At 39.3% G+C, this 23,724-nt stretch overlaps 2 protein-coding genes across 3 annotated transcripts; both read left to right on the top strand.

Annotated features, from left to right (window-relative positions):
- Positions 1-544: 544 nt before the first annotated feature.
- Positions 545-11,335, top strand: kcnn1b (potassium intermediate/small conductance calcium-activated channel, subfamily N, member 1b). Its single transcript, XM_085132628.1, has 9 exons — positions 545-2,130; positions 2,636-3,049; positions 3,226-3,321; positions 3,987-4,405; positions 4,572-4,713; positions 4,923-5,033; positions 6,771-6,898; positions 7,049-7,118; positions 7,393-11,335. The coding sequence occupies exons 1-9, from the start codon at positions 1,021-1,023 to the stop codon at positions 7,675-7,677; spliced, it is 2,775 nt and encodes a 924-aa protein (XP_084988754.1). The 5' UTR covers positions 545-1,020; the 3' UTR covers positions 7,678-11,335.
- Positions 11,336-11,385: 50 nt separating this feature from the next.
- On the top strand, positions 11,386-23,277 carry uhrf1 (ubiquitin-like with PHD and ring finger domains 1). Of its 2 annotated transcripts, none has more exons than XM_085132619.1 (17): positions 11,386-11,527; positions 13,719-13,881; positions 14,059-14,325; positions 15,615-15,766; positions 16,453-16,668; positions 17,173-17,288; positions 17,425-17,611; positions 17,748-17,871; positions 17,977-18,084; positions 18,238-18,342; positions 18,569-18,675; positions 18,775-18,937; positions 19,046-19,183; positions 19,520-19,619; positions 19,815-19,963; positions 20,356-20,454; positions 21,803-23,277. In XM_085132619.1, exons 2-17 carry the CDS (start codon positions 13,729-13,731, stop codon positions 21,947-21,949), a joined length of 2,331 nt encoding a protein of 776 aa, XP_084988745.1. In that variant the 5' UTR covers positions 11,386-11,527; positions 13,719-13,728; the 3' UTR covers positions 21,950-23,277. The 2 variants fall into 2 exon arrangements, with proteins under 2 accessions (XP_084988745.1, XP_084988744.1); XM_085132618.1 differs by lacking the exon at positions 11,386-11,527 and having other exon boundaries at positions 21,803-21,995; positions 22,554-23,277.
- The last annotated feature ends 447 nt before the right edge of the window (positions 23,278-23,724 follow it).

Raw genomic sequence — 23,724 nt, 5'->3', positions numbered from 1 at the left:
AGAAGTCTGAAACTTTCAAAAAAGCTACGCTTGTTCAGTTTTTTCTAATTGTGCACTCTAACGCAGGGAAACTGTCAAACTCATTTTACACTGAGGCCCACATACAGCCCACTTTGATCTTAAGTGGGCCGGATGAGAGAAACTTTCACTTTCTGTTGGTGTAAAGACGTTTAACTACACATCTTATCCCTGACATGTTTAATATAAGATAAAGAAGTGCATTTTCAACAGTACATCTCAGTTTTCCTACATGATAAAATTGTAAAATTACAAAAATATTTTTAGTTCATCCCTACCCAGACTGTCCTGTATTTATAAAACGTACATTTTTGATTTTCCAAAGCCATCCAGTGGACCAGATTGAAGTCATTGCAAGGCTGATTCTAGCCCCCAAGCACGATGTCTGACACCTCTGCTGTAACATTTAACATGCTAACTGAGGCCTGTAGAGTCTGAGATGTTAGCACTTGGGGTTTTGTGCAGTTCCTCTGAGCATTGCGCAGTCTGACCTTTGGCACAATGTTCTGTCAACACACACCTGAATACTCCACACCAACAACCTGCCAAAACATCTGCTTTTATAGAGGTGCTCACACTTACTGATGAGTTAATTAACTGGATTTGATTAAAAGCATCTTTCTGTGACTTACTTTCCAATTGCTATGCAAGCAGTAAGGGGGTAATTAGTTAACATGACTGTATAAGTAAGTCTGACCACTTGCAACATTCAAATCATGTTCACATTGAAATATCCCTGTTCATCTGTCCATCCACCCATACATCCATCATATCTGTCTTCCTGCATAATCAATAATGAATGTACGTATGGCCCTAGCACAGTATTTCTACACAGCAAAGCAAATATGTGCAAACTCCTTCTGCAGCTGAGTCTTTTCACCACTTCTTGAACTTTGTGGGGGAAAATAAATAAATAAAGCAAAGTGATCAGTGTAAATGTTTTCAGTTATATTTCAGGATCTTTGTTTCATTTCTTGGTGACATTTCAAAAATGATCAGTGTATGGTGTCATTTCAGCCCTGCATTGATGCCATGAGGCTGATTCTGGTTAAACCCACCAATGCAACGCGGCGCCTTGACTCAACAGGTGAAGTCTTCCACGAAGGTGACCATGAGCATTGTACCTCAGGATGCCCATCCCCTCCCATAAAGACCCCTGAGGGGAAGCATGATCCATACAGAGGAACCTCGGTTGAGACACCTTTGACCCCACAGGAGAAAAGTCAGTGCTGTGTCTCATCTTCACCCCGTGAAACATGCAATGGACTCGGCCCTCCGAGAGGTTCAGCCCAGATGTCGCCACTCAAAACTCAAAACCTAACCTTATCGCAGCTAAGCGATGAGGATTGGCTGCTCCTTTGTGGCCACGTTGGCAATGCAGGAGATGATTCGCCCTCAGCAGAAAGAGCAGGCACCAGTGTTGGACATCCAAACCACAATGACAGATGTGGATGTCCCGGTCCTGATGCCTCTAGTTTTCAGCCACAGTCAAAACAGGACATGGTCCAAGACTGCCTTCCCCGGGTAACAGCTAAGAGAAGCCTTTTATGTTCACCACATATTCAGCCTTTCTCTCCCAGCAGCCACATTTCAACTACTTGCCAGGTTTTACCACAGCAAACAAACCAAAGTGAGCTTTTGAATCCTGCAACAAACCGTCTCAAAGATCATTTCATGCCTCAGTGCACTAACCAAGAAGGTCGAAAAGAACAGCCCTGCAATCATTATAAACTGAAAGACAGCAGCCAAGCAACAAATTTGTTCAACATTCCTCTAGACTCAGTCGAGTGTAAACAAAAACTCCAAAAGCAGCCTCATCCTGCTGCTGGTGCAGATGTCAACTGGAGAGACCTTTTCGGTAAAGAGCCGCTGTTAGTTCAGCAACAGCGAAAGCAAGAGTTCCACTGCCTGATCGCAGGCGATCAAACATCTGGAGATCCGTCCACCATCTTCAAGTGCCACCACCTCCCTCACGACCACCTGACAAGCCAGATAAAAAGATCGTCTACACCAGTCGGCAACAAAAGTGTCACATCTTTCTCCATCAGTCAGTATAGTTCCCTAGAGATTCAAGATTTAATGGATGAGAAAACAAGACAGCGACAAAGTCAGGTGCATGTTTTGATTCGGCTGCTTTAAATGTTTAGTTTTCATACTTAAATTGGAACCATCAAAAGTAGGTTTAGGTCAGTGGTCCCCAACCCCCGGGCCTCGGACCGGTACCGGTCCGTGACTCGTTTGGTACCGGGCCGCGAGAGTTGAAGCTCAGGTGTGAAATGTATGGTTTTCAGGGTTTTTATCGGTTTTCAGCGTTATTTTGTTATCGTTTTTATCGTTAACTCGGTTTTCCTGGGTCTTTTCACGTGTGTTATGAATAAATCTACCGGTACCGGTACTAGTTTTATTTTGTTGTATTTATCCACCTTACACCTTAAAGGCCGGTCCGTGAAAATATTGTCAGGCATAAACCGGTCCGTGGCGCAAAAAAGGTTGGGGACCGCTGGTTTAGGTAACCTGTGTGTTTCCATACCATGCCAATTCTAACTGAACCATACATTGTAACATGCTTTCAGATATATTACATGCTTGTTGTTGACAGTCTTATTTTATTTTGCAGACAGTCTCTCAGGGGTCTAAAGTCTCCCTTCCTAAACACACTCCTCCGCCTCCCGAAGCCTTACAAAGCAGTGGCATACTTAACGGGGATGCAGTCCGACCCCTGAGCAGCCACGGCACTTTGAGATCTAGTTTTTCAGATCTTCCTTCAGGCCAGCAGCCAATCCAGCTTCTTCACAGTGCCATCCTGGAGGACGCCTTTTCCAAAGTCATCCGAGAAGACTCCAGTAAGACCAACGGCGAGGAAGGTAGCACACCACCGAAGAAGACCAAGGACATCAGCTACAGGCTGGGTCAGAGGAGAGCTCTGTTTGGGAAGCGCAAACAACTGAGCGACTACGCCTTGGTCTGTGGGATGTTTGGCATTATTGTCATGGTCATCGAGACGGAGCTGTCAAGGGGATTTTACACCAAGGTACACTCAGAGCAGAAACACTAGTGTCTCCAAATAAGTGCGTTTCAACAAACAAATGAAAGCGACGTCAACATAGTGCCATTAAAAGTATAGGGGCCCACTAAACAGTTTTACTCACAGATGGTCTTCTTTTTATTAGTTTAATAGTTTTGTGTCATTGTCTCTACCATTTACAGGAATCCATGTATTCATATGTTCTAAAAGGCCTGATCAGCCTTTCTACTGCTATTCTGCTGGGACTCATTGTGATGTACCATGCAAGGGAAATCCAGGTATGAAGAAACAAACCATAATCAGATAATTCACGTGAAGTAAGGAAACTAGTCTTAAAAACCCCTAAATTGGAGCATTGGTTTAGCTCAGGGGTGTCAAACTCAAATACACAGTGGGCCAAAATTCAAAACTGGAACAAAGTCGCGGGCTAATGTTAATATTTATTGAAATATATTTATTCCTCCAGATATAAGAATGAATCTTTTCTTATGGACTCAAACACGTTTTGCTGAAAAGCTGAATATGGAACAAGCAAAGCTTAATACTAAACAATATATATATTAGCTGTATAATACCAGTAGGCCAGCTCTAATAGTAATTTGGTATGGCTTCGCGGGCCAGAGTTTGACACCTATGGTTTAGCTCAAGGGGTTGAGCAGACAACCCACATACCTGAAATCTGCCCTGAGGCCATTTACTACGCGTCTTTATCTAAGCTCTTCTCTCCACTATCCTATAACGATAAAAGTTAAAATATCCCCCAAAATATATTTAAAATTGTCTCTTTGAGAAACACCAGAAGATAAAACATTCATTTTCATCTCTCCAGAATTATCCAAATTAAGAAAGCAAAACAAAAAACTCTAATTCCAACAAAACGAGTTCATCACTCATTGTGCTTTCATATTCACTGTCTAGAAATGTTGCTGCTTTTCTTCAACAGCTCTTCATGGTGGACAACGGGGCAGACGATTGGAGGATAGCAATGACTTTTGAGCGACTTGTCTTCATCGTGTTGGAGCTCCTCATCTGTGCCATTCATCCAATCCCAGGGAAATACGTGTTCACCTGGACGACTCAAGTGGCCTTCAGCTATGCAGCATCGGTGGCGTACGCCGACGTAGACATCATCCTCTCTGTGCCGATGTTCCTTCGCCTCTACCTGATTGGCCGGGTCATGCTGCTCCACAGCAAGCTGTTCACAGACGCTTCCTCTCGCAGCATCGGTGCGCTCAATAAGATCAACTTTGACACTCGTTTTGTCATGAAGACCCTAATGACCATCTGTCCTGGCACAGTGCTGCTAGTCTTCAGTGTGTCCTGTTGGATCATTGCTGCGTGGACAGTGCGTGTTTGTGAAAGGTATCTTAAAGGTTTTTGAAAAAAATAAATGTGTTACTTAAAAATCATCAAGAAGATTTTCAGTGTTAAACAAATGCTGGATAAAAATGAAAGAAACTTAAATCAAGGGTAGTCTCTCCAGCTTTAACATAAACTGCTTTTACAGACAGGTGTCATGTTTAAATAGGTATCACGATGCACAGGAAGTAACCAGCACTTTCCTTGGAGCAATGTGGCTCATCTCCATTACCTTCCTGTCCATCGGCTATGGGGACATGGTCCCTCACACCTACTGTGGAAAAGGGGTTTGCCTGTTAACTGGAATTATGGTGAGTTTTATACCAACACAGTGCACATGTAGAGAAGAGGCAGATATGCAAATCACTCACAGTGATTTTTTTTCTGAATAACCCCAATTAAATATCTGTTTAAAAATCCTTTAAAATCCTGGCCTACGTGAATGATTGGTGTGGTTTTTATACTAGCTAACTAATAACTAATAACACAGTCATGCTAACACTGCTCTTCTCCTCATCAGGGAGCAGGTTGTACAGCCTTAGTCGTGGCTGTTGTCGCAAGAAAATCAGAACTCACCAGAGCTGAGAAACATGTCCACAACTTTATGATGGATACCCAAATCTACAAAAAGGTGTGTTCTTACACATGCAGTGATTGGACTTTATTTTTAATATTAAGACTACATGATCAGTCTTAAAAGTAACAGCACTTTCTCTTTTTTTAACCATATACACTACTGCGCAAAAGTCTTGAGCCACTCTCAATTTCTTCCAATTTGATTTTTTTTAAAAAGTTGCTCCAATGAGGTGATTCCCAACAATCCCAACAAGGCGATTACTGAAAATTTGTCATGTCTTAGCATGGTATGAAGTGTGAACTTAAGTTTTTGGGGTAACAAACGAACAAGTGATAGGCCTAAAAAACAAAACTAGCAGATGAAATGTATCTCAAAGCAATGTCCTTAAGAAATAGGGCAAAACTCTAGGAAAGAGCTCAGGTGATATTCATCTTGCCTTTCAGCTAATCATCTACTTTTAAGTGAAGCCTCATCAGAAATGATCTCAGTAGAAGGGGGGTTAATTGCAGCTACCCGTATAAGTCTTTCTTGAGGAAGAGAAATGAGGAGAAAAGACTGAAGTGTAACAAATTTAACAAGAACTGGACTGAAAATCAGTGGAAACAGATTTTATGGAGTGATTAACCCAAATTTGAAATTTTTGATTTAGGTTACGTCCACACGTACCCGGGTATTTTTTTGAAAACACAGATTTTTCTATGCGTTTGCACCTTTCGTCCACACGTAAACGGCGTTTTTGGTCACTGAAAACGGATATTTTTGAAAACTCCATTTTTGCATTTACGTGTGGACGAGAAAAACGCAGAAAACGCAGAAAACGCAGCGTCAAAGGTGTGCGCATTTTTTGACGTCACACTGTGCGCCACGTTATTGTTTCAGTGAAATGAATTTCTACAATACTGTTACTGTTAATTTTACTCTCTGCAGTGTTTAAATGCTTACATATACACACACAGTTACTGTCCCTCCACACATACAACTCGGTTCTGCTTCTATGCCCCAGCTTTGTTTACTATTTCCCACCGAGGCTTCTAGACTTCTGATTGGCCAACATTTCTGCACGGTTAGGAATATATCGCCACCTGTTGCTTTGGCATGTTCCTAGCAGCATTTTCCTTAATTTCTGCCTTTACGTGTGGACGGGATTATTTTTTTAAATGAAAACGGAAAATCTCAGTTTTCAAAAATACCAGTCTTGTTAAAACTGATTGAATTATGAAAGGCAGAAAAGTACCATCCGATTTTGGTACTATCTGGAAAGCATCTGATTCATTTTTCAGCATGACAATGATCCCAAACACAATACAAATGCACTAAAAAAAGTGAACAATAGAAGTGGAACAATGTCATACTTGGGCCTCCTCAGAGCCTGGACCTCAACATTATTGAAACAGTGTGGGATCATCTTGATAACAAAAAGCAGCCAACCTCAGCCTAAAGGAGAGGTTTAAAAGTCTGTCAAGAGGCCTGGAGAAATATTCTCAAATAGTCAATAGTCTCAAAGAAGATGTGAGAAAGTTTGCCTAAAGCCAGTTTAATCTCTGTTGTAGAATTAGCATTGTCATACTAAATGTTGACTTTTCAGGTCATTAGAAATGTACAAACTCTGTTTATTCTTTATACACTGCATTTCCGTGCAGGTTTTCACAGAAAAACATAAAAAAAAATGAGGGATTGCTCAAGACTTTCCAATAGTACTCAGGCTCATTTTAGTTTCTGTTTGACTTAAGCTTCATTTATGTCTCTACATTTCTGTTTTGCCTTTCCATTGACATACTTTGTCTTCCACAGATTAAGAACACAGCAGCAAATGTGTTGAGAGAGACATGGCTCATTTACAAAAACACAAAGCTGGTGAAGAAGATTGACCATGCCAGAGTACGCCACCATCAGCGTAAATTCTTGCAAGCCATTCACCAGTAGGTATCATTATGCCACCATCAGGGGTTTCAGTAAATGCTGTTACAGTTTAATTTGTAGCTCTGGATTATGTGAATTAGGATTTACTGCACGTTGCATTTATATTATTGTAGCACAAGTGTGACTATGGTTTTGGTTTACAACTTTAGACTGCGACGAGTGAAAATGGAGCAAAGGAAATTAACTGACCAGGCCAATACAGTTGCTGATCTTGCAAAGGTTTGTGCACTATTTTTGTTATTTTCTAATAAAAATGTTTTTATTTGCCTCAGTTTTACTAATATATAATTGGAAATTTTACCCTCTGACTGATGCTGAGAGTAATTTGACACAAGGAATTGTAATTTTTATCCAGTATGAACCAAAATTTGCCTCTTTTTCATTACCTTTTCTGCATTTTATGGCTTTTATAATAATCTAAACAGTGAGAAACCCTGACTTGCTTATCTCCTGATACTTGAAAGTGACCTCAGCATGTCGGTGATGATTTCAGACTCAGAACATGATGTACGATCTGGTATCAGAGCTGCAGCATCGAAGTGGTGAGCTGGACAGTAGGATTGTGGCTCTGGAAGAGAAACTGGACTCCATCCTTCAATGTGTGCAGTCGCTGCCTGTTGTGCTTTCTCAAGCAATAGCAAAGTTACAAAAGGATTTCCTGGATGACTTGGCTTGCCGTGTACACTTCCTATCATCCTCCCTGAGCTCTGAGTGCTGCTCAGTGCCAGCCAAGCAGCTTTGTCCAGGATCCACTGCACCGGAGACACCATACAACTGAATGGCCATTCCTCAGTGCTTTTCCTCTTAGTGTGCAACCGTTTACAATACTGGGATGGACTTTCTCAACATGAACTCTGCTACGTGTTTATGGAGTCATACACATTCAGTCCTGGGAGTTGCAGCTGCACCACCAGTGTAAGGGGAAGACCCTTTGTAAGGGGACTTTAGAGGAAAGGGAAAAACATTATTCCTTCATTTCCTCTCCCAAGAGTGGGGACTGTGCAGAAGACAGAGAGATGTTCATGAACGATTAAGAAGTGAAAAAAAGTTTTTAAAAAAATGCTCATTTCGTTTATTAAAATTAAATTCTAAGACACTCAAATAATCTGAAAGAAAAAAAGCCCTTCATTTCATGGGACACTGTGGTAGTCTCTCTGTGCTTCTCATACGTGATATAGTAAGCAGCTTCTGAAGATTTTTAAGTGATTATTTTCAAAAGTTGGTCAGCATGGGTTTATTTAATGAACTAAACATTTGTAAAATGGAAATTATTACAATGAAAAACGATCAAATACCATGAATAATATTTACTCTAAAACTAATCTAATGACCTGGTTCACAAAGTCTTTCTAGAAGCGTGTTTGTCACACTTAAATGTTTCAGATCATCAAATTTAAACACAAATAGAGACAAAATGAAGTTCCTAAATCGAGGTTTTTATTATTCAGGGGAATAAGTGTGGTGTATCATAACTTTGAAAAGCTGAGTTCAATTTCTCCTGCCAAACCCAGGCCTGATTACTGCCATACCTGTTCTCAATCAGAAAACCACTTAAATAGGATCGCCATTAGTGGGAGTGGGTGGCCAACCAAAATTACCCCAAGAGCTCATCTGTTGGATTGAGTGACGACTCGTCCAAGAGTTGACAAAAGACCACAGAACAACATCCAGAGAACATCAGGCCTCGCTTACCTCAGTTATGGTCAGAGTTCATGACTCCACCATAAGAAAGAGACTGGGCAAAAATGGCCTGCATGGCAAAGTTCCAAGAAGATACCTCTGCAGAGCAAAAGGAACTTTTGCCAGAAAATATCTCGATGATCCCCAAGACTTTTGGGAAAATACTCTGTGGACTGATGAGGCAAAAGTTAAAGATTTTGGAAGGTCTGTGTCCCATTACATCTGTCTAAAAGCAACACAGCATTTATGAAAAGGAATATCATAGCAACAGTAAAATATGGTTTTAGGCTGTTTTGCTGACTCAGGGTCTGGAAGATTTGCTGTGATAAATGAAACCAAGAATTCTGCCATCTACTAAATCATCCTGAAGCAGAATGTCCAGCCATCTTTTTGTGACCTCAAGCCTAAGCGCACTTGGGTTCTGAAGCAGGACAATTATCCAAAACGCACCAGCAAGTCCACCTCTATATGGCTTTGGAGTGGCCTAGGCAAAGTCCTGACTTGATTGAGATGCTGTGGCACGACCTTAAAAAGGCAGTTCCTGCTCCAGTATGGTTGAATTACAACAATTTCGCAAAGATTAGTGGGCCAAAATCCCTCTATAGCACTGTAAAGGTTTCCTTGCCAATTACTGCAAACACTTGATGCAGTTGTTGCTACTAAGGGTGGCCCAACCAGTTACTAGGTTTAGGGGACAATCACTTTTTCACACAGGTCCATGTAGATTTGGTTTCGCTCCCTAATAATAAACATCTTCTTTTAGAAAGTGCATTTTGTGTTTACTCATGTTATCTTTGTCTAATATTTAAATGTTTCAAGATCTGAAACATGACAAACATACAAAAAATATTAAATCAGGAAGAGGGGAAACACTTTTGACACCACTGTAGGTATATAGACTAAATTTGATTTAAAAAGGGTAGAAAAGTTTGTTGACATTATTTTAAAATATTATTTAAAAAAAAGATTTTTCCTCCCTGTAATCATACTGATCCATTCCATAGATTCTCAAACTGTGTCAATAGTGGTTGCTATAGCAGTGCAACATCCCACTGAAACCAGCAGCTGGTGGCAGCGCAATGTTGCTGAAGAGGGAATGGGTGCAAATGCAGAACAGAAATGAGCTATAAGAGAAAGTTTAAAACACCTGTGACAACAGTCAATTCAAGAACTAGGGTAGTAAGTAGGGTAACATTCTGACCTCTTAAATGAAAGATTTTATCTGCTTCTTTTAGAGCAGTTGGCTTTTAACTGACTGTCGTTATCACAAAGTGCAAGTAAAACTTCAGCTTTATATGCTGGTGTATATCTAACTTTTCACATTTCTGGCTCTTGTGGCAGCGCATCTTAGATTTTTAAAACATCCGTCAAAATAAAGAATCTTCAAAGTAGTCAATTTTCTTGTTTTTATCACATTCAAAGGAGGAACTGGTTCCAGTTGTGTTAACTTCTGCTTTCTGTTTTTTTTCCATGTATAGTTTCAGTTGCTTTGCTCGTGTTGTTTACTTGTTCTGCTGGTTGTATTGTTTTCCTTATGGTTTGCTTCACTTACCACCCTTTGTTCTTAAAAAAATCCCCCCTCCCCCCTTTCCCCTAGCATAGTGGGCCCTTCTCTGTGTGAAGTTTGAATGTGGTTGCGTAGGTTCTCACCAAGTACTCTGGTTTCCTCCCACAGTCCAAAAACGCGTGGGTTGGGCTTTATGATTCTAAATTGTCTGTATGTATAAATGTAAGACTCTGTGTCAGACTGGCAGCCTGTCCAGGATGTACCCAGCCTTTGCCTTGTGATAGCCTCATCCCCCTACAACCCTGAACTCATTAAGTAGAAGAAACTTGATGGATAGAAATAATTATGCCCGCTACTGACTGTAATTTATTTATATTTCACATGTATTGTAGTTTATTTTTCAACCTGCACATAGTGCTTATTTTTTTAAATAGAAATATCTAATATGTGGTAATAAAGATATTTGTCAGCACTGCATTTTTTTCATCTCATTTATTTAAAGTATAAAGAGAGATTTGGGTTAGGCAATAAATCGTGCCTTAACGGGAACTAGGAAAAATAAATAATCTTGAAATATTAAAATAAATACTTTTAATTGACTATTAAAGATTGAGGTCATGGCCTTAAACACAGATCAGTTGGTCAGAAGGTGACCTCAAACGCATTACTCCATACTGAACAAACATAAACCTTGCTTTAGGACGGAGTTTATTGCACAGTGGAGGCTATTTACGTGTCAAGTTCAAAGGCAAACAAACAGCATGCCTCATGTGTGCGCAAAAGCACATATTCCTCCCACATACACTTGTCATTTTCCATGCTATCAGGCGCTTGAACTGAGTTGGTCTCATTAACTTTCGGCTCCCGCCAAAATGAGGGGGAGGTATCTTAATTGCACATCATTAATTAAACTGAATCATAAGAGTCTAACGGGTGGTCTGCTTATTAAAGTCCACCAAAAGGTTCAATGCATTTAGTTGATTAGTTTGAAGACTGGAAACTCTTTCTAAACACAAATACGAAGCCGTGATAGTTCCGACACAATCAAAAAGCTCTATCAGTGAAGTTGTTTACCAGAAGCACCATCTGTCTCTCCGGGATACCGGTTTTACATGGCGCCGAATAATCTCGCGATAAATACTCGGAGGGCAGTTGTACTCACGAGATTGTCGTTTCGCGCGCTGATGATAAGCTCCAGTCACATTCCAGATTGACAGCTCTGTTACCCAATGGACACGATGTGGTTAGAGGAAAGTAGCCAATGGTGAACCTGAAGTGCGAGAGCAGGCGGGATATCAAAGTCTTGAAGAATAACTCATTGATCAATCTCCACCAAGGCATAGAATTGGTCGTGCCATCCCTTCTAAGGAGTTAATTGGGGAAAACGTGCACGTTTTTCCTCAAAAGTAAATTTCTTGTTTTTGCTTGGACGGACAAACAGGTAAAGTGAATTTCAGCGTCTTTTAATTACTTTTTAAAAATTGTTCTCATTGATATAGTCACCCAGTTGCTAGCAAACTGAGGTTAGCTAACTTGGCAAAGTCCTACCTCCTTTCTTTTTGGCTCATTGCACCAAGTTACTCAACCAGTCAAGTGTAAACGTCAAAATTAGTCAAATCTGATAATCTTCGGGACAGTATTAGAGCTATTGACTGTACTCTGGCTTCCCTTTGCTAATATAGTATTTAAAAGCTCTGTAAAATAAATTGTAACGTGGTTTGCTTTAAGCTCTGATATGGGTGGGCGATGAACTTGTGAACTTTTAACTTGTTATCATTCGGAACATCAACATAATCTGCAAAAAAATGTGTAAACTGAGTTAGCTTTGCAACTTCACTGCTTCTCTTTAAGAAAAACAAATAAGCTAACGTCGGGCTGTTTATTTTCCTGTGTGGCTGGATTGGTGTGGCGTGACGTGAATCTCATTTTCGTCAGCATCGTTTAAACGTATTAATTTGCGCAGGCAAAATGGTACCCCTTGGATGGGAACAAGTAGTTTGTTTTCGAGGTTTTGACTTGTGTTTTGTTGACTGCGGCTGGTTTATTTCGAGCCAGCAGAGCGAACAGGATCTCAGCTGAGAGCGCTGAAGTAAACGCGCAACCCCCGCTTAGCTGGCCCCTTGCTGTTTTGTAACAACAAAGGACGACATATACGGGTAAAAAGCCACTGTAGTATTATAATAATCGGTTTAAAAGTACATGCGAGTTGGTATTTAGGTATGTTTCATTGTCAGGGAGCGAAGGCACATTGTTGGCTAGCGCTCCCTCGCGTCCGGATGTGCTTTTAAAAGAACTGGGAGTGGCCTACAGCTCAGTTTCCCGCACTGTATTTAAATCAGCCCGTTCCCTCCCTTTTCTCATATTCTGTTGAAGTGACAGTGCTGACAGCAGTACAATGCACTGAGTAGGGAGGGGAAACGGTCATATTTCTGCTGCTGGAGACCGTTTCGTCTTAACTTGTTGTGATCACTAAACAAAAACAGCCAATCCTAGGGATGGATTTTGCAGATGTAGTGTTTTGACAATCTTCCACACAGAGCTTTTTAAGATGCAAATTCTGAATCACTGAAACTTTCTCAGTTAGATGAGAATTTGGTTTTCATATAAACTCGTGAAAAAAATATTCAGCAATGTGAAAGCAAACGAAAACGTAACATACACTAAGAAAATCATTTAATATTTAGAAATAATTATAATTTTTTTTATATGACTTGCGTAATCTAAAGCACAAGTGATACTGCATATATATGTGTGCCGTATTTATTTATTTTAGGGGGCAATGGTCCTGATAAGGAAATACTGAATGGCAATTTCCATATATGCACAGAACATGATAGTTATATTTAAAAGGGGAAATGGTGGGGTTATTGTTTAACTTTACAGCAATGTATTTAGCAAATGAATAAGATCCTTACTATGTAGAAAATGCCAAATTTAACAGCACCATCTGCTCCACTGTTTGTATTCTGCTACATGTGCTGCAGACAGAGTTGTGATCAATGTAAATAGTCTCCGGGCGCTCTCTGCTGGATAAATGAAGTAGTTGCATTGATTCCAAAAATGAGCCCAATCATATTTTTGGTTCCTTATCTTATAACATATTTCTTGATATAATATATCTGTTATATGCTGATATCAGTTTGGCTATTGTCTGAATAAAGCTCAAGTTGATGATAATTGTTTGTCTTCAGATATGTTATACAAATGCACATATCAACAATTTGGTTTAGAGCAAACACATTCATTATTAATGAATGCAGCTAGCAGAGAAAATGACTGTCATCATTTTTTTTTCTCCAGTGAATGGTGAAACCGAAAGTTTGGTTCACACCTTTAGATCTTTCTAGATAAAGCTCAAATATGGACCATGTACTACTATTCACTATGAAATACATTTAAATACAAATGATTAGCAGATATGTGTTGGTTTTTCATTTAAACTTCAACTTATCACTGCAGAAAAAACAAGCATGGCACTCCTCTCACATTTCACATTTCTGTTTGTACTATGATAGAGTGTGTACTACTGCTGGATTAAAAGATGAAATGAAATCTTTCAGGAAAGACTTGTTATTAGTGTGCTATTGAAAATAACTAGCTATAATGGGAGTGGTGTTTGATTGTTGACACAGGGCAGCTGCAATGTGGATTCAAGTGCGCACAATGGATGGGAAGGAAACCCATCGGGTGGATTCCCTGTCCAAACTCACCAAGGTGGACGAGCTGCGTCTCAAAATCATGGAGATCTTCAAGGTGGAGCCAGAGAGACAGAGACTCTTCTACCGGGGCAAGCAGGTGAGCCAGCATGGTTGGTGTTAATAAATGACTTTATTACATTTTAGTGCAGTAGCTGAAATGATCTCAGTGATGGTTGTAGCTCAGTTGTCAGCACTGCTTTAGCATTTAGTCACAGACAAAATGTAAAATGCTATAAATGATATCTACAATTTTTTTTTTTCCTGTTTATATCAGATGGAAGATGGCCATACTATATTTGATTACAACGTAGGCCTAAATGACATAGTGCAGCTGCTTGTTAGGCAGCAGTTGCCCCCTGTTGATGTCGTCAAGAGCAAGGACAAAGAGGCAGAGCTCTCAGACTCTGATTCTGGCTGCGGCTCAACCCAGAGCGAGTGTGACAAGAGTTCGACCCATGGCGAGACAGAAGGTCAGACTGCGGGAACCTCTGCACAGACAAACTCCCCAGAACTCATTGACCCTGGATTTGGACTTTACAAGGTATGCACGAAAGACTGTGGTCACATTGAATGTGATGTGTATTACTTCCTGTTTACGCCAGCTGTGGTAGGGTGGCGATACAATGTAGATCTGCTACCACTGTGATGTTAATATTTCTGGCTACAATCTTAAAAAAAAAAAGTGATAGGGATTAAGAAAAAACAAACCCAAAATACAATGCAAAGAGAAATTGGATAAGACAAATTGGGAATATGTAGCCCGAAAAAGTCGTGTAAGCAATGACTACTCCAGATGTTTGTTTAAAATACATAAAGCTCAACAACAGATACTAAAAAGACAATACGGAACAAACATGGCTAGAAAATCCTACATTTAAAAAAACAAAACAAAAAAAACCACACAGACCTGGACAAAACAATTTAAAAAAATGCAGGAAACATACCAAGGTTCTCTTTATTTTTTGCAAAGTAATTGATTTTTTTTTTTTTTAGCACTTTGTGTACAGTTGATACTGTGTGCGTGTGTATGCATTATGTGCTGCATATAAAGTTACACTTTGTATAGCTGTTTTAACTAATGAATGTGGGGAAAATCTGGCAGGCGTTGATTGAAGTCGCCTTTTCTCACAGGCAGGACACAGTGGGTGACAGACATGCATGTTGCTACTTGAGATTCTCATCTGATTTAAAATTGACCTGAGAGAGCAGGCAGGAGGCAAGATGCATGCTCCCTGACTAGGACACTGAGGCTAAATTCAGTGTTGGGGTCACGCTGTTTCAGACATTGTTTCCCTTCTGGTAATATCTAGAAAAGTTTGGCGCTAAGAAAACTGCTTTTGCTTTTTTGCTTTTTCTTTACGTTAGTGTTCGAGCTGTTTATTTTATTTTTTTATTGTGTGTGTGTGTATATATATGTATGCGTGTATATGTATTTATTTTATTAATTTTTTTAAATGCATTCTGTGCATTCGTGCAATATTATATTTTACTTTATCTTATCAGTAAGAGACTTCTGGACGCAGTTTAGGATTTGCTGTCTTCACTTTCCCTGATGATTGTGATGGTCTTCCAAATTGTCTACAAAAGTAGGCAGTTTGGATGACATGTGCATGGAGTGGGTGGAATGAGTTCTGTTGACCAAGCTTCGAAAAGGGCAGCGTGCAAAGGTTTCATTTTTACAAGACATCAAATGAGCCACTTTGTACTGAACTTAAACCAGTTTTGGGTGGGCAATAGTCAAAAAACATTTTATGAATTATGCTGAAAAAGTGACTGCAGTTTTAAAGTGTCAAAAGTTTGCTAACTCTTGTTTTGTGTGTGTGTCTGAAGATCAATGAGCTGGTGGATGCAAGAGACTTGAACATGGGAGCATGGTTTGAGGCCCAGATTGTAAACGTTACCAAGACCACAAAGACGCCCAAAGAAGAGGCTGCAGAGGCAGAGCCAGCTGAGGATATACTGTACCATGTCAAATATGAAGAGTAAGAATCATTTTTCGTACTAATAACTAATTTTTTTTTTTTTCCCCATCACATCACTGTATCAACGCAGTATTTGTCATGTAGCAGAACAGTGCAGAGTTTCTGTACTAATGGTCAACATTCAGCAGTTTGAGCTCTGATTTTGGTTTTAGTGGGTCAGGTGTTGTAATTCTACAAACCAACTTGTTGCAGCAGTGAAAATGTTAATTGGAAGATGCAGCTAAATATCCTAACAAATACATTGACACGATGTAAGCTACTTTAAAAGCTCTTCTCAAACACACTGGAGATGAAAACTGATGGTTAAATTTGATACTGCGAGCAATGCAGTTGTTACATTGAAGAATTGTTTATTTTTTTTATGGACTCTGAACTTTAAGTTCACATTTTGCTCAGTGAGAATGTACAATGAAACAAGTTTTCCCATTTGTTAAATAAGTAAAATGTATATAAAGGGGAGGCATTGCTCTGTTGATATGTGCCCTCATTGAAAGGTGCTCTTGTTTATTAGATGGCAAGCACATTAGTGTTGGAGGGAACATTCATGTGAGTGGTGTATTGGTTCAAACCTGCTGCATTGACTACTGGTCCTTACTATTCAGACATGTGTTTTTTATGTTTTGGCCATGCTGCAACGCTGCTTGTCTTTGAATTGCAAAAATCATTCATCGTTTTTACTTTCACAGCTATGCAGAGAATGGTGTGATTCAGCTGCTTGCAAAGGACGTTCGGCCACGTGCTCGTACTGTGTACCAGTGGCACCAGCTGGAGCCAGGAATGGTTGTCATGCTTAACTACAACCCAGATGAGCCCAAGGAACGTGGCTACTGGTATGATGCTGAGATCCAGAGGAAGCGGGAGACGCGCACGCAGCGAGAGATCTATGCTAAGATTATCCTTGGGTAAGGCCATCGTTGCATACAAGTTGGAGTTGTTGTGCTTTGTAGCATCTGTTACGACTTGTCACATATAAGAACATTTCACTGGCTGTGGTAGATGATAAACATTTTCTTTAAGGTCGGTTGTAACAGTATCTCATAGTTTGGTTTTTGAATGCCACAGCAGCAGGTGTGTAGAAGCTAATTTCCTGCTGTGGTATCAGTGGATGTCACTGAAACAATTTTTGACAGTTTAACCAACTGTGTGTATGGTTGTTTGGAGGATAAATGGCTTTCATTAACATTACGTCTGATTATTGTATCTGATATCAAACGGGTTTAGTCTTGATGACGACCTAAAATATAACTAATCTTTTTGTACATGTATCGGGAGCTTCCTGTTATCCTCATGTTTGTAATTTCTTTTACCTTCTGTTTAAGCTTGGACAACATGGAAAGCAGGAGGAAGTTAGATTATATTGTTTGACTATTCTAACAGGTTCCTTTGTTTTTTTGTTTAAAATGTAGCGATGCTGGTGACTCTCTTAATGACTGCCGCATCATGTTCGTCACTGAAATCTACAAAATTGAGGAGCCTGGCTCGTTGAGTGACGCCCCTGCTGGATCTGAGAGTCCACTAAAAAGTGGGTTTAAAAACTGCATTTAAAATTGCAAAGATGTGTAGCGGTAGTCATAATCTAGAAATCTGAACTTAACCTTTCACTAAGGAATGTTGCAGAATGAAATGAAATGCATAATCAAAATGAATGCAATCTTCAGGATCAAATGGACCTGAGTGCAAGCACTGTAAAGATGATCCCAAAAAGAACTGTCGCTGGTGTAACTGCCACATCTGCGGCATCAAGCAAGATCCTGACAAACAGCTGCTGTGCGATGAATGCGACATGGCCTTTCACACCTACTGTCTGAATCCTCCACTCACCACCATCCCTGAGGATGAGGACTGGTAGGTAGATTCAGAAATCCAGCATTCATTTAAAATTGAACAGAGCCACAAAATCATCAAATGTTAGAATGGAAGACTTGAAAAATGATCATCAGTGTGTCAGGCTCGGCTTTAACTTTTACTTTACATTTCACAGGTATTGCCCAGGTTGTCGTAATGATGTCAGTGAGGTTGTGCTGGCTGGAGAGAAGCTGAAGGAGAGCAAGAAGAAAGCTAAGATGGCTTCTGCTAGCTCCTCGAGCCAAAGGGACTGGGGCAAGGTGAGTGCTAACACAATATGAATCTTAAACTTATCAGCTTTTTTTTTCTCATTATGGAAATGACAATTACACATCATAAATGATTTGCCTTATCTCCTGTTTTAGGGTATGGCCTGTGTCGGTCGAACCAAACAGTGCACCATTGTTCCATCCAATCACTACGGCCCAATCCCTGGCATTCCTGTCGGCTCCCTATGGAAGTTCAGAGTCCAGGTCTGTTTTGTTTTTTTTGTTGTTGTTGTTTTTGTTTGTTTGTTTTCCTTTCCTTCCTCACTTCATGGCTTATCGTCATTTGTGATGACTTATTCCTGTACCCTGGAATAATAATGGTATAATAATAATAACTGTTTAATTTCCCACCCTTAGGTCAGTGAATCTGGTGTTCATAGGCCTCATGTAGCTGGAATTCATGGCAGGAGCAATGATGGTGCCTATTCTCTGGTCCTGGCAGGAGGCTATGAGGATGATGTGGTATGTTTTTGTATGTTCTTTAAAGAAAATCAAAGTAGTGAGAACATGTTACGGGGGGAAGCTTGCAGCTTGCTGTTTGTTTTGATCAAAATGGTGTCAAATAATACTGCTTTTCAAGTGTTAGCAGTCATATTTGAAAACACTGTATTTATTTTATGCAATAGCCTGATGAGAAACTTTGTGAAGTTTAGTGTTTTTAATATCTTTGGTGCTTCTTAAACTATAGGATGATGGTAATGAGTTCACCTACACCGGCTCTGGTGGGCGAGATCTGTCTGGAAACAAGAGGACTGCGGAGCAATCATGCGATCAGACACTTACACACATGAACCGGTATGACAAGGCTATAAAAACTTACTGGTGTTAATTTTCAAGTTGTCTGCTTAGATCTTCCTTTGCATATGTAAATCATCTGTTTTTGGGCCTCATCAGGGCGCTGGCTCTCAACTGCAACGTCCCTGTCAATGACAAAAATGGAGCAGAAGCCAAAAACTGGAAGGCAGGCAAACCGGTTAGAGTAGTACGCAGCTGCAAGGGACGCAAACACAGTAAATACTGCCCCGAGGAAGGGAACAGATATGATGGAATATATAAGGTATGAAGGAAAACTAGAATTTCTTTTTTGCCTTTGGTAAAAAATGTGCAGTGATTTCACAATATTGCAACTATTTTAGTTTTACTTTAGATCTTTGTCTTACTTTAGGTGGTGAAGTACTGGCCAGACAAAGGAAAATCAGGCTTCTTGGTCTGGCGGTATCTGCTGAAGCGTGATGATGACGAGCCAGCACCATGGACCAGAGAAGGCAAGGAACGTATCAAGAAGCTGGGTCTCACCATGCAGGTAGAGATCATTAGATTATATTGGCCATACAATTTTTTTTTTTAATATATTTTTTTTTATTTTGTTTTTTTGTTGGTTTCTTTTCAGCGATGGTGGATATTTTTTAGCACTTGGTATGGTGCTGGATAAAATAAACATTGTGTTCTTCTGTATTTTGTTGAGAAAATGAGTTTCTGCATTACTAAAAATATTAAGTATAATGTAATACACTTAATGTAGCCTTATAAATAACTACATTACATCTTAGATGTTTTCAATTCATTAATTACCACCTGCTGCTGCTGACTGTTACATATTGTTGTAGTGTAAACTAATAAACTATTTTTATTGTTCCAGTATCCTGCAGGCTATCAGAAAGAGAAAGAGAACAAAAATGAAGTGGAAGAGGAGGCGACACCCAGCAAGGCTAAAAGGAAGAGAAAATCTCAGGGCAGCGGTATGTTGTTTGTCTATGTGGAAGTTGGTAATATCAGAACTGTGCTTTCTGTAGTTGGAAAATATAAAAACATGATCCCTCAAAGGGATCGGCATGATATTGCTCATGTATTTGACATTGTTTTTATGTAGCAGCTTAACTAAAATTGCATCCTAGAAGCTGCTTATTAATGGAAAATGTCTTTGTTTCTCTTAGAATCCTCAAAGACCTCACCAGCCAAAACTCCTAAGAAAGTCAAGGTAGAGATGTACAAGCTGTCCCAGGAGCAAAAGGCACTCATCAAAAATGACAAGCTAAACAAGAAGCTGTGGGATGAAGCCATGGAGTCACTGTCACTTGGACCGGTAAGAATATTTGTTCAAGTTACTACAATGTTTTAATAGTGTTTTATTGGGGTTTTTTGGTAAACATTTACTGAAGTTACTATTTGGGAAAGTGCTTGTATGAATGGGTGAATGTGCTTTGATGCTCAAAGTAGAAAAGTGCTTTATAAAAACTATTCACTTTACCAATATTATTGGTTTGTGTGACAGTGGGCTGCTGGGTGGAACCTCTTAGTGCTGCATTTTAAAACCACACTGTACTTTGCCAGTATAATCACTTGCAAATTTCAAACCTATGTGCATAGTAAATGCAACTTGAAATAAGAAGCCTGTGTTCCTCCGTAAAACAAAAACCACTGAAACTGTCTATAAAACTGATCTAATTTTTATTTATTTATTTTTTTTGTCTACAGAAATTCTTGAACAAAGTTGAAGAAGTTTTCCTCTGCATTTGCTGCCAAGAAGTGGTCTATCAGCCCGTCACCACAGAGTGCCAACACAATGTCTGCAGGGTAAGAAACTACTAATATCCCAAATCTAGAGTTGTTGCTCTAATAAATTTACCACTTGGTAATATTTATTCTGTAGTATGTAGTAGAGATCATGTTTAAATTTTGTGTGATAGTAGATACCAGCAACAGCAAAAAACTGGTTTAATTTTACTAGAAATGGGGTCAAGGTCATTTTTAAATGTGAAAATCAGTAAACATTTTATATTCATCTCAATTTTCTATCACAGTAATACAAAATCTTCAAGCTTCACAACAATATACTAGGCCTTTAGGAGACATGAGTAACTAGGTTGGTTAATCATTTGACCTTAACCATTATTGTTAGCGTCCAAGGTCAAAGTTGACCTTGGAAAAAATTCCAAGAAATCATGTAGAGTAATATCAACTGCTTTACTACACACTTTATTTTTGCAATTTTGATGCCCAACGATATCAGTGACTCCATAACAGGCTGACATCATCACCTTGTAATGGGGGAAAAAAAACAAACAGACTGACTGAAGTATGTTAGCCCTTGCCTTTCAGGGGTGCTCTTGATACTTTAGCTTTAAACCTTTACACATTAACTTTTGTAGTCCTCATAGTTGTCAAGTAGTAAACTACTTAACAGAATAATGTTGTGTCAAATAAAGCAGAATACAAAGCATTTATTAGTAATGGAGGTCACAAAGTTTGTTGCACTAGTTGTGATATTTTATGGATTCATTCACTAATGGTACCTCCTGTAGCACCATTGCAGGTTGAATTTCTTCAGCTGCTACAGGAGGTACATCCTCTGCTTCTTTCCTCATAAGGGAGCTGATTAGGTCGTGTGTCTAGGTCCTGAGAGATAATTGTTCCCAGAATAGGAAAGTGTCCACTGGCAGCGATGCATGATGATGGGGCCTAATGGGCTGGATTCTTCCTGAAGTCCCGTTATCGCCACAGTTACTTTGAGCTCCTGGTTGTTTTCTCTGCACCAGGTCACTAGATTCTCAGACTCCTCCTTATCAAAGCCTTATTAGGGTGGTGTCGTCTTTGAACATTAGAAATTTGGCAGACTGGCTGGAGGTGCAGCTGTTTGCTGTATGGAGCGAGGTATTATAATGGGGGAGAGCCCAGGCGCCTGCTGTATTGTGAATGGTGAAGGTGGTGAAACTGGATTGCTGAGAATGTTGAAAGGCTCTATATGGATGTTTTTAATGAGTGATGTTGTGAAAACTTATTGTATTGCAGTGATAGCATTGATTGCTTTGGTGCTAAGAGTATCTTTTTGATCTACTAACACCTCTGATAAATGCATCACAAACTGTTATTTAACAAAACCTGCTATTGTTTAACAAAAACTTGTTCTACTTTTTTCCTTCAGGAATGCCTTCAGCGGTCCTTCAAAGCAGAGGTGTACACCTGCCCGGCCTGCAGGCACGACCTGGGCAAGAACTACTCCATGTCGGTCAACAAATCCCTGCAAGACATTCTAAATCAGTTTTTCCCAGGGTACAGCAACGGGCGATGATCATTGGTGCTACTTACTCAGCCCTCGAGGAAATGAGACGTAAACTGTAAGGGCCGTTTTCAGTAGAGGCAATAAAGAATCAGTTTCTTTTAATATATTCTATGATTATAAAACTGCAATATTTGTGGACTTCAATAATATCATTTTCACCTTGGATCTGCAATGATGTGGTGTTAAAAGATAAATTTAAAAATCCCTTTAACTGGCTGTACCGTTACTCCATTAATACCTTCAACCTCAACTTTTTTTTCTTCGTTTTTTTAAAATTCCAAGTGCTTCAGTCTATTTCATTAACTAATGCTAATGTTATCCATGATGTAAATTGTATCATTTTAAACTAAATATCTGTGTTTAGCTCTTTTAAAAGAGGATGTTAAGTGGTTAAGCCGTTCTGCCCAACTTGTTTTAAGATTTTTTTTTATTGTTTTTGTAATTATTCGAGGATTTTATTATCATCCAGTCTGTTCTGCTTTGCTGTGAGGTCGGCCCTCATTTTGGTGCAATTTGTCTTAATTCTGATCATGCAGTTGAGATTTTAAAAAGTTTGTTTGTTTTTCCTGGCTTGATTACATGATTAAAATCTCACTGTTTCTCTTGGATATAGATGATATCCAACATTCAAGAGCAAACTGACCCAGATCAGTTTTGTGTTCCTGCACTTGAAGAGTCTGAGGCCAAATAGCCTAGTCATCAGATGTTGGATTTTCTAGCTATACTAGTTCCCTGAATGTTTTGATACAGGAATGTTTCTAGCTGTATATTAAGTTTGTAAAAGTTGTTATGAATTTGATAAAACATTCAGATGCCAAACGTGATAGATTACTAAAGAAATTTTATCCTCTGGCATAGATTTGGATATCCCTTGTTTTGAAAAGATTCACTTTATTAAAGTCCAAAGAAAAAGCAGTGCTTAACCAAGAGTGTAATGTAGAACTCCCATCTATCAAGCTCTCTAGATGTCCCTGACACGTAAATGTATTTGTCTAGAAAATTGTATTTTTCTTAAAGTTTAAAAGTGTACTTTTCATCTTTTTATAATCTTATTTCTGCCATCTATGTAGGGGGTGTTCAGTCAGCCTTTTGTGTCTCCAGTGGTCACCTGTGTTATCTGACCTCATTTAAGGAAAAAACAAACAAAAACAAAACAGAAAATGCTTGATTTACATGTTAAGGAAATTCCACATGTTGATCCTGAAATTCAACTAAACTGAATTTTACTGCCTTTTGTCTTTTTTATAAATGCAGTTCAGTGAGTTTCAGCAGCAGTGTGTTATTTATCCACGTGCCAGCACTTCAGGTTTTGATGGAGATACAAATATTTGCATAGACTGGGAAATGTATATTTTCTGAAATTGTATAATTTTTTTTAGTCTGTAGTTTTGATATGTAGTTTTAGAATTGCACATATTTTGTGCAGAATTTTTGTCAATGCATTTTCAGTGTTATTCAATAAAGTAAAAAATTTGACACGTGTGTTTTTGGGGGAAAATGTTTGGGGGGGAAGGCACATATTACCCTTTTCACAGTTTTTAGTTAAAGTAGGAATTTAAATGAAAAACAATGTTCGAAATTGATATGTGACTTTACATTTAATTATAATGTCATGGTGGGAAGCTGTCCTAACACTAACATTTACAAATTAGATATTAAACTTTAAAAGTCATACAGGTGTAGTCAGGACGGCTGAACGTGTTTACCCCTTCTCTGAGGGTATTTTATTTTTCTCTTGGCCAACGGAGCATAGCAACCTTGAGCAAACCCGGCAGTGTGTACGT

The sequence above is a fragment of the Neolamprologus multifasciatus genome, chromosome 15 (genome assembly GCF_963576455.1).
Source record: "Neolamprologus multifasciatus chromosome 15, fNeoMul1.2, whole genome shotgun sequence".
Classification (NCBI taxonomy): domain Eukaryota; kingdom Metazoa; phylum Chordata; class Actinopteri; order Cichliformes; family Cichlidae; genus Neolamprologus; species Neolamprologus multifasciatus.
Note: the sequence above shows the minus strand (reverse complement) of the source record. Positions and strands in the feature narration are given on the sequence as shown.

What these genes read in the sequence shown, in the direction of transcription:
- kcnn1b (XM_085132628.1), top strand. Translation starts at nt 1,021, where the DNA reads ATGGTGTCATTTCAGCCCTGCATTGATGCCATGAGGCTGATTCTGGTT. An exon ending in ACCATGCAAGGGAAATCCAG is followed by an intron (nt 3,322 to 3,986) that starts GTATGAAGAAAC and finishes TTTCTTCAACAG; the next exon opens with CTCTTCATGGTGGACAACGG. An exon ending in ACAGTGCGTGTTTGTGAAAG is followed by an intron (nt 4,406 to 4,571) that starts GTATCTTAAAGG and finishes ATGTTTAAATAG; the next exon opens with GTATCACGATGCACAGGAAG.
- uhrf1 (XM_085132619.1), top strand. Translation starts at nt 13,729, where the DNA reads ATGTGGATTCAAGTGCGCACAATGGATGGGAAGGAAACCCATCGGGTG. An exon ending in CTGGATTTGGACTTTACAAG is followed by an intron (nt 14,326 to 15,614) that starts GTATGCACGAAA and finishes GTGTGTCTGAAG; the next exon opens with ATCAATGAGCTGGTGGATGC. An exon ending in TATGCTAAGATTATCCTTGG is followed by an intron (nt 16,669 to 17,172) that starts GTAAGGCCATCG and finishes TTTAAAATGTAG; the next exon opens with CGATGCTGGTGACTCTCTTA.